This window comes from Lissotriton vulgaris, unplaced genomic scaffold (genome assembly GCF_964263255.1).
Source record: "Lissotriton vulgaris unplaced genomic scaffold, aLisVul1.2 SCAFFOLD_719, whole genome shotgun sequence".
Classification (NCBI taxonomy): Eukaryota; Metazoa; Chordata; class Amphibia; order Caudata; family Salamandridae; genus Lissotriton; species Lissotriton vulgaris.
The window spans coordinates 213,751-228,947 of NW_028243457.1; the positions used below are offsets into that span (position 1 = coordinate 213,751).

General features: G+C 44.7%; 1 protein-coding gene across 1 annotated transcript in view; it reads left to right on the top strand.

The window, feature by feature from the left end:
- The window catches only part of LOC147668342 (dynein axonemal heavy chain 1-like), a gene marked incomplete at its 5' end in the record, with an annotated part of 387,636 nt that overhangs the window by 212,934 nt on the left and 159,505 nt on the right, over positions 1–15,197 (top strand). Inside the window, 5 exons of the mRNA XM_086948583.1 lie at positions 5,550–5,720; positions 11,632–11,811; positions 11,921–12,097; positions 12,390–12,560; positions 13,071–13,201. Coding sequence (XP_086804709.1) covers positions 5,550–5,720; positions 11,632–11,811; positions 11,921–12,097; positions 12,390–12,560; positions 13,071–13,201 — 830 coding nt within the window. The remainder of the gene's footprint in view (positions 1–5,549; positions 5,721–11,631; positions 11,812–11,920; positions 12,098–12,389; positions 12,561–13,070; positions 13,202–15,197) is intronic.

Below are 15,197 nucleotides of genomic sequence, written 5' to 3' on the forward strand. Positions count from 1 at the left end.
GGAGGAGATGCGGAAGACCGCTATAGTCGCTCCCTAGAATTGCCTGTTCGGGAAGGTTGGGAACCAAACCGACTGTCAACATGCTTCCTGGGTCAGTAGGGTGTTGTACCCGTACTTGTGTGGTCGGATAACATTTGGTGTCTCCGTGGACACATTTGATGGCCACTGACCCGGTCACGGGCCCCACGGCATGAGGTAGTTCTTGGGGACGCAGAACACTGTGGCGACACCCCGTATCCGCAAGAGCCATCATCCTTTGTCCATCGATCTGTACGGGACACCTGAAGGGTGGAGGGGTTGTTTCGGTGGTGAGACACACATAATTTCTCGTCAAGCCAATCTCCATGGGTTCCTCTTTCTGAGGGCATATGCGTGCAATGTGTCCATATCCACCACAATGGTAACATTGTGGTCCGGGTGGCGGTGGTCTGGGCATGACGGGATAAGGCATCAGTGGGGCTACTTCTGGTTTTCTTTGCACCGGAGGCGGTCTTGTGGGCCTGGGATGGTTGCCCCGAACTGGGTGGGTTGGGTGTTCTTCCCTCGGCCGCTGGCCTTCCTGTGCTCGATTATAGGCACTGGCTATTTCGACGGCACTGTCAAGAGTCAAACGGGCATGCTGGCGGACCCACTTCTGCGTAGCGGGATGTAGGGAAGCCAGATATTGTTCGAGGTATATCTTGGCCATTATCTCAGCCTTACTTGAGGTTGCTGGTTTGAGCCATCGGTCGGCCAAGTCTTGTATCCTGAACGACAAGGCCCGGGGATTCTCCTGAGGTCCCTCCTTGGCCTGGCGGAGTCTAACCCTGTAGGTTTCGTCATCTATCCCCAGACGTTCCAAGATACATTTCTTTATATCCGCATACGGAGTCTGTCCCTGGATGTTGGCCTGCTGATAAGCTGCTTGCAGTTCCCCTGTTAGCAGGGGACCCAGGTAGTGGCCCCACCGATCTGCAGGCCAGGCAGCGGCCTGAGCCAGCCGTTCGAAGTTTGTGAAGAAAAAGTCTGGATCTTCACCTGCCACATACTTCTGCAGGACTACCGAGGGTAACGATGCCATTGGTCTCTGCTGCCCCATGACGGTGGTCAATTTTTCCAGAGCCTGGTCCTGGGCTGTTCCCTGCCCCTTCAGGACGTCGTGCAATTGGCCCCTGTCATCTTCTGCGGTCTTCAGAAACCTCTCCATCAATTTGCCGAGGAGTTCCTGGCCCTCGGCCAGCTGTTTGACGGCGGCCTCCATGCTTCCGGGCGATCCCACTTCTGACACCACTTGTGGGGTGTGGGGGTGTGCGGGCCGGAATAACAGGCGTGGAGGCCGAATGTAGTGTGCTATGGTTAGCAAGGACTTTATTTGTTACAGAGGAAAGCAAGTCCTTTGGCACGGTGTCCGGGTACGATGCTTGCTGGCCCTGGTCCAGGTCCTCGAAAGGGGGTCCGAAGAGGGAAACACAGGTAGGTCTTCCTCCGCCGGGCTGGGGATCTCCTTCCTGCTGGCGGGCGTCGGGGCGTCCCTCGGAGGTAAGTAAGAAAGACACAGGGCAATTAGTTCCAAAGCACACGGAACTAAGACAACCGACACCGGGAGTGTAGGGAGGGAAATAGACGGTGAGGGAAGACGATAGGGTTGGGTAAGACGGGAAAGGAAGGGGAGGCTTCGGAATAGAGTGGTTGTCGTGAAGGGAGGGGGGGGGGGGGTGGTAAGTATTATACAGTGGAGGGGTGACTATATTACACAGTGTGGGTGCGCGTGATATCTGTACACGATTTACACTATTTACACTAATTACACAAGGTGGGGGAATCACGGAGAATGGTAACAAATTACTCACGTGCCCCGCCGTAACTCTCATCCGAGTTACGGCCGCTTTCCAGCCACCTCCTGAGGATGCCACCAATCCTCGCACCACGATTCTTCCTCTTCTCCGCTCTCTCCTCGCGTCCGCTCTCCTACAACCTCCTCCGCTGGTTCTTCGCCTCTCGCCAACTCCTGCCACGAGTCCACCGCTGGGAACCAATCCACCTCTGTGTGGCCGGTCTTTATACAATCCCCTCGGGTCGCTGAGGAACGGCTTCCGGGGTCAGGCAGGGTCACTTCCGGTCCTCTAGTGGCCGTTGAACTTCCGGGGTCAATCCAGGTCGTTTCCGGTCCGCTGGGCGTCAGTGATGCTGTCGGTACCTGCAGGGAGACAGAGAGAGGTGTAGCCGGTTTGAGCGGCAGGTTAGTGTTGTTGTTGCCCCTATGGGCGTTCGTACGGGGTCGCTGCGACCCGGAGGTAAGCTCTGCCCCTTCACAGGCAGCACATTCTTCATAGCCATGCAGGAGACCTTCCATCCTAACAAGCCAAAGCCATGAGCTAAAACCCTTTCTACCTGAATAAACCTCAATAGTTTGCCAAATTATGGTTGTTCTCTTTAGAATTGATGGTTGCATGTCAAAATATTATTGCCAAACTATTGTCTACCATAATATTCTGAAGGTAAGTATGTATTGTCAATTATAGATGTAGTGTTTTTCATTACAAGCCACATACATAGGTTGAAGTTATATTTATGTCATCACCGTACATAGGTATGGAGTTAAGTAAATGTGTTCTAATCTGTTTATAAATAGCTCCCTCGTATTGTAGTTATTAATTTGGATATTATATTTTTGTAGCACTGTATTTAAAATTCAAAATTCTGGTATAATACCACACTGCGGGAAGCAACATTTACAACGCAGTCATTACAACGCACTACCTTTACTACGCAGTCATTACAACAAAACATCCTTTACATCGCATGTCATTACAACGCAGCCATTACATCGCATGTCACTACAACACATGTCATTATAACGCATGTCACTACAACACATGCCATTACAACGCATTATAAGGTAAGTAACGGGAAATAGTAATTTTTACCCCTACACTATCCAACACTTACCCTACTGCTGTACTCACTGGAGTGGGAATAGTAATTTATACCCCTACACTATCCAACACTTACCCTACTGTTGCACTCACTGGAGTGGGAATAGTAATTTTTACCCCTACACTATCCAATGCTTTCCCTACTGTTGCACCCACTGGAGTGGGAATAGTAATTTTAACCCCTACACTATCCAACACTTACCCTACTGTTGCACTCGCTGGAGTGGGAATAGTAATGTATACCCCTACACTATCCAACAATTACCGTACAGTTGCACTCACTGGAGTGGGAATAGTAATTTTCACCCCTACACTATCCAACTCTTACCCTACTGTGGCCCTAAAAGTAATATGCATTGTAATGGTATGCGTTGTAATGACATGCGTTATAAATGTAGTTTCTAAAAATGCGTTGTGATGGCATGCGTTGTAAAAACATGCGTTGTAAATGTTTGCGTTGTAACGTCATACATTCCCACACTGCGGCTCAGTATTGATCATCCCTCCTTTCTATAGTCTCTTCTCAATTGCTTTCAGTGTTATCTTTTTTGGGTTTGAAAATCTGCAGAGGGGGCGTCTTCTGTTGGATAAGCTCAGTTGTGTTCTAATTTTCAAAAATCAAAATTAGGGGAGAGGACGTAGCCTAATAGCTAGGGCGGTCGACCTCAAATCTGGGGAACCGGGTTCGAGTCTTGGCAATGAGCTCAACGTCCTGTGATTCCGGGCAAATCACTTAATCTCCCCGTGCCTGACATAAAATGAATGGGTCCTCGTGTAACGCAACTGGTGCTCATGTAAAGCGTTCTGATACCCGATTTCGGGTCAAGTTCATGCTATACAAAAAGTAAATAAATAAATAAGTAAGGCTCCCTGAGAGTATTTGAACTGTTTACTATTGTCATATTTATGCCGGCCATCACTATGTAACCATGACCGTTCTATCTCTGAAAACATTCTTTCATGGTGTTTATTCTGTGTATTTTCAGTTAGGTACCCCTGTATTTATGCCCTTGGTACTGCTCTTTGTGTTTATCTAGGTTCATTGGCAGTTCTATGTTTGTATATAGGATTCATGTGCCTATGACTGTTCCTGCGGACTTGTGATATACGGTTAATTTATGTAAAGTGCTAGAATGTTCGGTCGTCCTTGAGCACTTTATACACAATAACTTTCTTATGAGATGTTTAGGAAGTGAAACCCCATTAAGTGCCCTGCTTTATAAAATTTAACATCAAATCACAAAGTGTAGGTTGCATTTGGTGATAACCATGTGGTAAGCACAAATTAATTACTTACCTAAATTCTCCATCCCTGAGCACCATGTTGAATCTGGCTCTTAGGAGACGCGCTGTTTCTGTACACTTTTGAAAATATAAATGCTTAAGGTTACATTGTGACATTTTTTAAATCAATAATGAAAGACAGAAAATATACCGCTGAGCAAGTGTTCAAGGGGATAGAGAGTCCTTGTGCCAGCTCCGCCTGTGACAGATCTCCTGTCCAGCTTGCCTGCAGTCCGCTACCCTCTGCTGCCTGTCCACCTGCTGCCCTCTGTTTTACCTTTTTTGCTCGTTTTTCTGCCCACTGTTTTGCCATCTTTTGCTCTGTTTTGTCTTTCTGCTCATTCTTCTACCCTCTGGTTTGCCTTTTCTGATCCATTTTCTGCCCTCTTTTGTGTCATATTAGGGTCTGTTTTGACTTTTCTGCCCATTTTTCTGCCCTCTGATTTGCCTTTCTGCTCATTTTTCTTCCCTCCATTTTGCCTTTACCGCTCATTTTTCTGCCATCTGTGTTGCCATTTCCGCTCTTTTTCTGCTCCTGTTCAGCTTTTCTGCTTGTTTGTCTGCCCTCTGTTTTGTGCATCCTCTGCTCGTTTCTTGCTCTGTTTTGCCTTTACTCCTCGTTTTTTGCCCTATTTTGCCTTTTCTGCATGTTTTTGTCTTCAGTTTTGCCTTTTCTTCCCTCTGTCTTGCCTTTCCTGCTTGTTTTTTGCCCTGTTTTTTGTTTTTTCAGCTTGCTCGTTTTTCTATCCTCTGTTTTGACTTTTTTCTGGTTATTTCTTCCCTCTTCCCGCCATCTTCTTAAGACCTGTCATAGGGGGGAGACCTCGCACCTCAGTGCCCAGATACCCCAAGGGTTGACAGTGCTGCACTCTACAAATGCTGATTGATTGATGTGTTATAGATTCAAAGAGTTAGCATGTGCAAGAAGACAATATTTATTCATATAAATGTAATCCTCTTGTGATCTCCAATAACTTGTCACATATCGGTTCAACCTTTTCTCTACTTTAGACAGAAAGTATTTATCTTAGTTTGATCTGAATGTCTGATCTGGGACTACAAATTGCATTAATCATTTTAGTGTTAACACAATTATATCACAGAACGTATTAATTAAGTTAGAAGAGGCCCCAGTCTTACATTAAGGATAAATGGTCTTTAAATACAAATATGAGTTTATGGATCTAAGACGCTACAGATAGGAATGTATAAAACGCCTAAAATTACAGTGTTTCATTTTTAGAGAGAAATTATCAACTGTGGATGAACTATTAAAGAGAACTAAGATTTTTAATGACACTTTTTATTGTCTCATGCTGGTCTCTTCTATACATATATCTCCATGTCCAGGTGCATAGGGATTTTCGCCTCTGGCTCACCAGTTTACCTAGCAACCGCTTTCCAGTAGCCATTCTTCAAAACAGTTCGAAGATGACCATTGAGCCCCCGCGGGGAGTGAAGGCCAACCTACTGAAGACGTACCTGAGCCTGAGTGATGATTTTATAAACTCCTGCTCCAAGGTGAGATCACTGGCACCTAATTTTCATCTTGCAGGTGGAGAAGGATTGTCATATCTGACCATTTTGCTGAAGAACAGATTCCATCCCAGTGTCCTTTGTAATGTATACAGATTCAGCTAGACCAATTAACTATTATGGCAGGTGGGAAAAATAGTTGATCTGTGGCTTCTTTTGTCGAATGAAAACATTTTACTGGGTTTTCAATGCATTGAGCAACCGTCATTACATAATAGATGACACGGGCAAGGGCACATTGTTGCAAAGTCATCCTGGGTCCTGGGCACCCCTATTTTCTTCTGACTGGTACTGTTGGAAACTGACTCTGACTGTCCCTGGGCTCTGCTTAACAAAGCCAAGGACCAGTGCTAGGTCGAAAACACTTAAGATACAGTGGAGACACCTACACATACTAGGGTACACTATGGGTTAGGGTACTCCTATATTTGGAATGACCTTTCCTAAAAGGCCCTAATACATAATAGGGCAGGGGAATTAGAACTACCTTTAAGTCCCTAGTATATAATGTAATGTAAATGTAAATGTAAATTGATACTTGTTTAGCGCACTACTCACCCACAAGGGTCTCAAGGCGCTTGTACGAATACCGCTGTGGAAACCATCCTGGCTTTCCCTGTGAGGCGTCCACTACTGGGCACCCCCAAGGTGGAGGCCAGGCATCCTTAGCGTTGTGGAGGCTGTTGTGGAGATTAAGCAAGCTATTGCCCAGAGTTGCAGAGTGGGACTCCATGATTGGAATAGGCACCGAGGCGAGAATTGTCAGGTCCGTGGAATTTTGAGCCCAAGACCCGCCGAGGCGGGGAATTGAACCCTGGTCCCGGGCTAGACCTCTGCATCAGGGTCTGCCACACTAACCATTGAGCCACACTTCTCCACTATAATAATAGGGCATGGCAGTTTAAAGACCAGCAGCCCTTTCTGCACTAGCATGTGTGTACTGCTGAGGGTCTGAGGCCATTTTAAAGCAGCTTTTAAATGAAAGTGCCCAAACTCGACTTTGGTGTTAGGGGCACTTACAAATTGATAAACTACAATATTTTGGCATATTAGGTACCCCAGGGACTCCCTTAGGTGTCCCATGGATGGGAGGTCAGGTACTTGTAAGGAGAACCCTTATAAACAGAGTTTTATATGCCCGGGGCATAGAGAAATAGCAAATTTCACTTCCCTAATTGTAGTAAAGTGCTTCCCAAAATCGATTTTGAGCTAGAAGCACTGTTAACGGGAGAATCTACATTAATATTGTATATTCAGAACCCCTAAAGTCTCCCCTAGGTGTCCCAGGGTGTCCTGGTATTGGGGCAATTGGACTTTTCATTTTTCCCATTGTAGATCCCCAGCTACATAGGTTAACATTGCATTAGTTTATGAATTCCTATCGCAAGGGACAACTGTTGTTGAATTTATCCTAAAATGTGCTGAAAATAAGTTAAATGACTTTCTTGCCTGTGAGCCAAAATGTAACCTTCCATTGGTATGGCCTAAGTAAGTGGATTAGCCAGGCTGCTTTTATGAAGCGATTAGTGGCACACAAGGGGAAAAGGATATTTTTTGTAAGAGGACCCTGCTCCACAGGAATGCCAGAGCAGGGGGGATGGGTCATAAAGAAACAGCTTCAGAGGTAGAAAAAGACAGCCAGGCCCATCTAATTCCCCTTCCACTCTGAACCCAGCCGGATGACTTAACAAAGGAATTTGCGGATGTGGGGGGGGGAGGGGAGCTATGGAAATGAGCCATCCCAGAAGTTGGTTTAGCTAGATCTTGCCTTTGTGCTGAGACTTTAGTCATATTGAATTTTGGAAGAATAGTGATTTCCGGGAGACCACTGTGCCACACTTTGGAGGAAATGTTTATGCTCTGGGGTGTTGCCCTGCACCTCATTGGAAAGGAGTGTCCTCCTGCTTGACCCCAGAGAACACTGAATAGGCTTGAAACAAGAGAAATATAAGGGTCCATACTGGAAGTTTGATTTGCACCAACCAGGCCCTGCACTCTGACTGACTGCGCTTGCTGCATAATCTGGAACTACAGCCCTGTGGACCTAACTTGAATTAAAGAGTGGACTCCCTGCAAGCTACAGGTTAATAGAGCTCACCTGGACCATCACCTCCAAGAATCCCCAGCCTGGAGTGAGTTCAGTGGATTTGTAAAGGTTTTGTCCAAGTGGACTGTTGGAACTGGAGTCCCAATGTCAGGGTTCCTGCAACTGCTAACTTCTCCTGACTATCACAATGTACCGTCATGACTCATATTATTCTTCCCAACACTTATGGATAAACAAACATCTTGTACCCTGACTTTTGACCATATTACATGCTGTTGGTAATAGCTAGCTACAGCTTGTGTTCCCCGATTTGTTTAAAAAGACTTATAGCTTTTACAAATGATTTACCATGCTGCATATGCAAGGTCAGGTTCCGGCGCCATAGAAACATCCAGAAAATCCACCAGAATAAGCAACTGGCATAGATGACCTCAACGTGAACCTTCTGGAAGACAGCCCACATCAAATTAAACCCCTGCACCTGTTCCTTGCTATAAGCAATTAGAATTTGACCTTTGTTATCATTATCTAACACCTTCCAGTGTTTTTGTTAAACTAGTACATATTGTTGGCAGGGCTCTGACCAGCGAGGACTTGGGTGAAGCTAACCCGGTCCAAATGTGCATGTGGGTTTGATGCTGAAATCATACTCACTACACTTTTGAGACCTTTGTTAAAGGGGCCTCTACAAACAATCTAAATTAAAACAAAACAACAACATAACTAAAGGTTGGTTGCAATTTGAAAAGCTTTCATGAGGGGATACCTTAAGAGATGGTGTTAATACTAGACTAAGGCCTTATTCATTTTTTTGTTTATAGGTACCATATCTATTGGTACCATTCATCAGACTGGTGTGAATGCCTGCTGCTGTGTCGATGTTGAGTAGACGAGCCACAGCATCTTTGATTCTATACACTGTCTCCATCCCAACGTCCTTCCCCCTGGGATTTTCCCCCAGAGCAGTGTTTTCTCCTGTAAATTGATGGCAAGCCTCAGGAGGATTTAGGAATTAGTGTCACCGCCCTATTGGAGTCATCTGTGATTCAGGAAGGTGGCTTATGACACCCAAACTTTCAAGGACCAGCTTGGAGATTCCAGACCCTTGGATTGTGTTTTATATTGAGACCCCAAAAGGAACTTCAGGAACAAATTCCAGAAGTTTTGATCAACTTTGGAAAAAATCTCCATAAGTGGACCGACTCAAACCTGGCTAGCCAAGGCGGCGGCCCTCAACCGTGAGCCAACCTGCCCTCCAGGTTTGTTCTGCTGGAGAGCTCCGGAGTTGCGATTTGCAGAGTTTGACCTGTAGCTTGTCGAAAGTCAAGCCGGCGAACCCTCACCGAACCCAGCCTGGTGAAGAGCATCGATGGACCCCGGGAGAAAAAGCTCAGTATAAGTTTCTACATTCAAAGGTAACAAACTTTACCGGCCCCAACTGCGAGAGTCAAACCACCCAGTTTCAACTGCGAGCTGGCCTGGTTTCCTGGTCCGTCCCGCTGGAAAGCTCCAGAGGTACGACTTCCATAATTTGACTGGGAGCTTGTCGAAAGGCAAGCCAGCAAACTCTCACCGAACCTGGACTGGTGGAGAGCATCGAGGGACCCTTGCAGAAAAAGCGCCAGGAAAGTTTCTAAGTCAGAAGGCAAAAAACTGTGACCCAGGCTGACCGCAAAGGGTAGCTGCTCAGGGCTCCATCGTGGTCAGCCTGAAACTTAGACTTTGTTCTGGTCTAGCGCGACCAGTGTCTCACTAGGTGCTATAGCTTTCTATGTGCTAGGTGGTGCAAAATCTTTGAAAATTCATATCTCTGGTTTCCTACATTGGATTTTTTTCGTTGTGGCATTATCTTAAAGATAAACATATTTCCTAAGTTTATAAATTGGTGTTAGATTTTTATTGTATGTTGTGTCTTAATTATTTTTGAATTGGTGTTTATAAATGCTTTACATACCTGTCTCTGAAGTTAAGCTTGCTGGCTCACAGCCAAGCTACCAAGGGCTGAGCATGGGAATACTTTTCTGAGACCTGTTTTGAGGTCTCCACTGTATTAGTGGCCTTATTGCCAGTGGTATATACATTTTTACCACTGCTAATAATCCACTTTTCAATACACATCCCCTGTTTTATGAAACACAAATTATTAACCCCCAGCGATATGTAACTCTCAGTGGCAACAGCAAAATATTAAAGGAGAGCATTAGCCATTTAGACATCCAGTGAAGATGTGGGATCATCACCACTTCACGGACAAGAATAAGGCATCATTCTAAGTTTAAATAAGGGAATAGGAAGCTTGGGAGAAGGTGGAAGTGAGTGAGTGAGGGGAAATCAAGATGAGGTGAACCAAGTGAAGAAGCACTCAGCTTAATGTCACTTCCACTAAAACTGTTGATCAGCAGTCCATAAAGATGTCCAAAAGGGATCCACCTTTCTGCTGTTCCCTGATCTAACAGGGTTTTGTCAGTGAGACGGACCCCCGTCTACTAAATTTACTTAAATCATACCCCTCATTAGCAGAAGAAGACGCTCAATTTTCAACATCTGCTAATGGTCTTCAACATAGTGCTCATCAATATGATAAATAGTAACTCCTTTTGATTATAAGGAGATTGCCAGACCTCTGAACCTGAGCAAAATAACTTGTAGAGAGATACTGTGTTCAGTGTCAATTATGTGTTTTACTGTTGCATGTACTAATATTCAGAATGACTTCATAAAAGGGCAAATGTGTCCTGGAAGTTGACAATTTTTGTATTGAAGCTCTCGAAGCTCTTACACTGCGTAGTGTGATGTAAATAGCTAACACAAATGTAATTTCTAATGGGTACATAAAGCTTTATGCAAAGGGTAGTAGTTCGCCTAAGCTACTGTAGCAGACAAAGAGCTATCAAATCTGCTTTCTACCTACCAATGGCATCCACATCACACAAATGGGAGATGGGAGACAATCCCATTTTAATTCAAGCTTCAAACATTCTTTGTATTATCTAATCTTTTAGAAACTTGTTATGCTTGAAGTCCACTGTTGGTGAAGCATATCATGACCCCATGTATATCAGGTGAGAATTTGCCTGACTTTTTCTGATGGAGTTTTCAATTGATTTCTGCTACTACTGGAGTTAGTCTCTACTTTATAAGCCATTTTTGTCACAAAGAATAGGCAGAGCAGTATAAATGCCATCTCTTAACATATCTACCATGGACCAGATTCATTTATTAAACAAAGTCAATCGTCGAGACTCTGAGCAGAGATGGTCATCCTTTAAAAATGCTGTTGACCGGTCTAATTGAAAATATTGTTTCTAAAAAAATGCATGTTTTGGTTATTGTTCAATCCAATTAACTATTATAACTTATTGCACATGAAATGATGCTCATCTGCAAAATTCCCTCACTTAAATGTGCCTCCATCTCATGTGCTATGAATTTATTAGATTTGGATTCATGATGCTATCTCAAGTGCCAGTTCTGTAGGCATTTAATCTAATATTTAGATAGATAGAAATATATCACAAGATAAGGTCACAGGTTTCTGCTTTGATTGATGACAGTGCAGAGATTTTGTGCAAAAATATTGTCCTACGTTATGTAACTTGGCTATTGAGCACCTCTAAATATTCTCATTAACTTGCCCGCTCTGAATGACTGACCATTCAGAAAATGTACAAGAGACGTTTCATGTTGAGTGTAGCACAAATTCCATATCACAAAAAGCTGGGTTCGTTTTTTGGGAACTAAATGTGTTCTTTACCCAAGGATATAAGACCAATTAGAAATCTCAAGGGTTATTGGCTCCACCAATATGAGTCCCATCCTCACTCACACTGATGTTTCTTGGTATTTCAGGTTCTTGAATTCAAATCCCTGCTCCTATCTCTCTGCCTTTTCCACGGGAACACTCTGGAGCGAAGGAAGTTTGGGCCCCTGGGCTTCAACATACCCTACGAGTTCACCGATGGAGACTTACGCATCTGCATTAGCCAGTTGAAGATGTTTCTAGATGAGTATGCAGACATACCCTACAAGGTACGAGGTGTCATATGAACCACTTTTAGCTGGTTGAGAATACATAACAAGAAAGAATGGACTAAGAAATGCCTTTAAGTGAGGTTCTTTTCTGTTTCCCTTCTGTTAGGTTTTGAAATACACAGCTGGGGAGATTAACTACGGAGGACGTGTGACTGATGACTGGGACCGGCGTTGTATTCTAAACATTCTAGCAGATTTCTATCAACCTGATGTCCTTAACGAGGATTTTGTATACTCTGAGTCTGGCATCTACAAGCAGATCAACACTTCTTATGATCTAAATGTAAACAGATTCTTCTAGTTTTACAACCTTACCTTTCCTCTCATCCCTTTTCCATTCCCTGTTGCCCATTCCTCGCCATGCCAACCCCACCTTCAACAACATCTCTTTGCCTGAAACATGTCCACATACCATCCCACTGTTCTCTCCCTTGTTTTCTTCTTGTCTGACATAAGATTCTTCCCTCTCTGTTACAGTTTTACATTCTCACTGTTATTTTATTACCACTTCTTTCTCTCTTTGTACGATTTATCAACATGTCTTCCCTCTGTTTCTTCTATTATTTCTTTTACAGGGTTACCTACTATACATAAAAAGTCTGCCAATCAATGATATGCCTGAGATTTTTGGCCTCCATGATAATGCCAACATCACATTTGCCCAGAATGAGACCTTTGCGCTACTCAATTCCATCATTCAACTCCAGCCTAAGACTTCCGCTACCGGAGGCAGAGGGAGAGAGGAGGTATGACCCGGGGACTGCACTTTGCCACCACAGGGTTAGAGCTTTTACAGCGTAGAAAAGTCCATCTGCATTTCTGTTCTAGATTTTGCCTGCACATGCTTAATCAAAGAAAGTGTCTCAAAAATAAGTGCGTTATGCTTTAATACCAATTGGTGCAGTGGATTGCTTGTTGAAGAAGAGCCTCCTACGAACCTTTGTTTCAGTGCTAATTTGTGAAAAGTGTTCTGCAAAGGAACATTATTTAATTAAGATGTTCTTACAATATTCTTCAGCTAATATTTTGGGGTAGGCTTGGCATGTCTAATATATTGTCCAAATACAGTTTCCTTCATGTACCGTCTTTGAAGCAAAAATGAAGTACCCTCAATGGGAATAATTAACAAAAGTTTACATAGATGGGTGTGAAAAATATTGCATATGGCAGAGTGTACCATCTTGTGTTTTTGAAACTCATTTTTGTCTCTGTGTAGAATTCTCACTTCTTTGTTCTGTTTTTACACTGTCTTTCAGATGGTCGAAGAAATCTCTGTGAATATCCTGGCCAAGACTCCACATCCTATTGATGTACGAGACGTAATGACAAAGTATCCGGTCATGTATGAAGAATCTATGAACACAGTGTTAATACAGGAAGTCATTAGGTAAAGTATTGCATTTACATTCTATCAAATCTACATGTGACTTAACTTCCTCTTACTTTCTACATGTTAACTGTGCATGTGGTCTAAATTCAGCTTAATCCTTCCTCCAAATATTATGCTTCTTCTGAAACTTAATACTATTCACACTTTAGGCAAGTATGATCTTTCTACCCCCACCTTTTGCCTGATTTCAGTGTATTTTGCCTGTAGTTCACTGGGATCCTCCTAACCAGGACCCCAGTGGCAGTGCTCTCTCCTCTGAATTTGATGCTAAGTACTTTGTACACCCCACTATTGGCATACAGAGGTACCACTGTAAGTCCCTAGTATATGGTACTGAGGTACCCAGGGCATTGGTACACCACGGGTCTCCCATGGGCTGCAGCATGTATTGTGCCACCTATGGGTGTCCATACAAAATGTGTCTGCAGAGCTGGTATCACAGTTTGCGGGAAATGGTGCTTGCATCTTTCACTTTAGATATAAGGTTTTCCTTATATCCCGGTCACTACACTTTAAACCTAAAGGTCACCCCTAACGTAGATCCTTCATTCCAAGGGCAGGGTGCATAATTCTAAGTGTGTGGGTACCCGTGCATGAGCAGAGGTACCCCTACAAACCCCAGACTCCATTCTCTGGGCTTTGTAAGTGCGGGTCAGCCATTTTAAGGTATGTAGTCGACACTGGCAAGGCGAGATATCCAACTATATAATGACTGCTCCAAACCTGGTCTTGTTTGGTATCAAAACATGTCAGAATCGTCCACCTACACCGATTCCAGTGTTAGTTGCATGATTTCATATACTGGGGGGCTTCTTAGAGGACTCCCCAATACCTACCTGTGTAGCCTTACAGGGTCTGCCTGCCAGCTGGAACCGCTGCCCCCTTTAGACACTATTCTCCCCCCTGATAATGGGCCTAACTCAGGCAGGGGAAGCTGAACAAAGGATTTCCTGTGAAGAAGAGGTGTGACTACCTCTCCTTTAGACTTAGGGAGGGTGGGGCTCTTCTGAGCTCCACCAGACTAAATTGAAGGGCACATTTGGTGCTCTCCTTGCATAAACTAGTTTTGCCCAGTTCAGGAGTTCTTGGCTTCCACTCTGGCACAAAACTACACAAACGACAGGGGAGTGTCCACGCCCCTGTCCAGCTCCTCCCTATGGAGGTGCCAAGATCCAGGTGGGCACTTGATTCTGCCATGTTGAATCTTGGCCCCTGGGAGCATCTGACTGGCTAGGCCAGTTGAGTAACGTCCCTGAACCCCCTGATAGGTGGGTCACAGCAGAAGACGTCCTTCCCCCTTTTTGGGTTACTTAAGGGTTTACCTGAGGGTGAGTCCTTAGATTTGTCCAGACAACATCTTCAATAACTGACTGCCTGTCTTCTTAAGATTGTCTAAAGACTCTTCTGCTGAAAGGACAGTGGAACTCTGCTGCTTCTTCGAACCAGGACCAAAGACAAGACTACTCCTGGCGGGAAGACTCCTGCTGCAATTTTGCTACCAGGCTTTTCACGTTTCTGCAACTCTGTATCCTCTGAGTCAGCAAGGACTCTGTATGCATCCAAGCAAGAAGGAACCTCCCTTGGAGTGAAGGAGGAACTTTCCTGCATCCGCATGCACCTCAACGTTGACGACTGGTCTACTGATCCTGCTGTACCACGGACACCACCTGGCTCTGCAACACAGGTGGTGATTTGTTGGCTCCTAGAGGGCTGACCAGTCTTACCTGCAATTTGGGAGACTGTAATCCTTCTCCAGCTAACTTGAACCGCATCCCTGTGCAGTACATCTGTTTGTCGTTGCCAAGGCTTGGTGACTCTCCTGCCTGAAGATCTTTAACCTCCAAGAAGCCCCAGCCTCCAGCATCACACAGCTCCAAGAATGACGTCCTGCCTGCATCCTCTGCATCGTAGGCCTTCATTTCCTGTGTGCTGCTGAGGCTTCTCTACGAATCCCTATGCCTGCTGCCAGAGGGTCTTCAAGTAGGCTCCAATG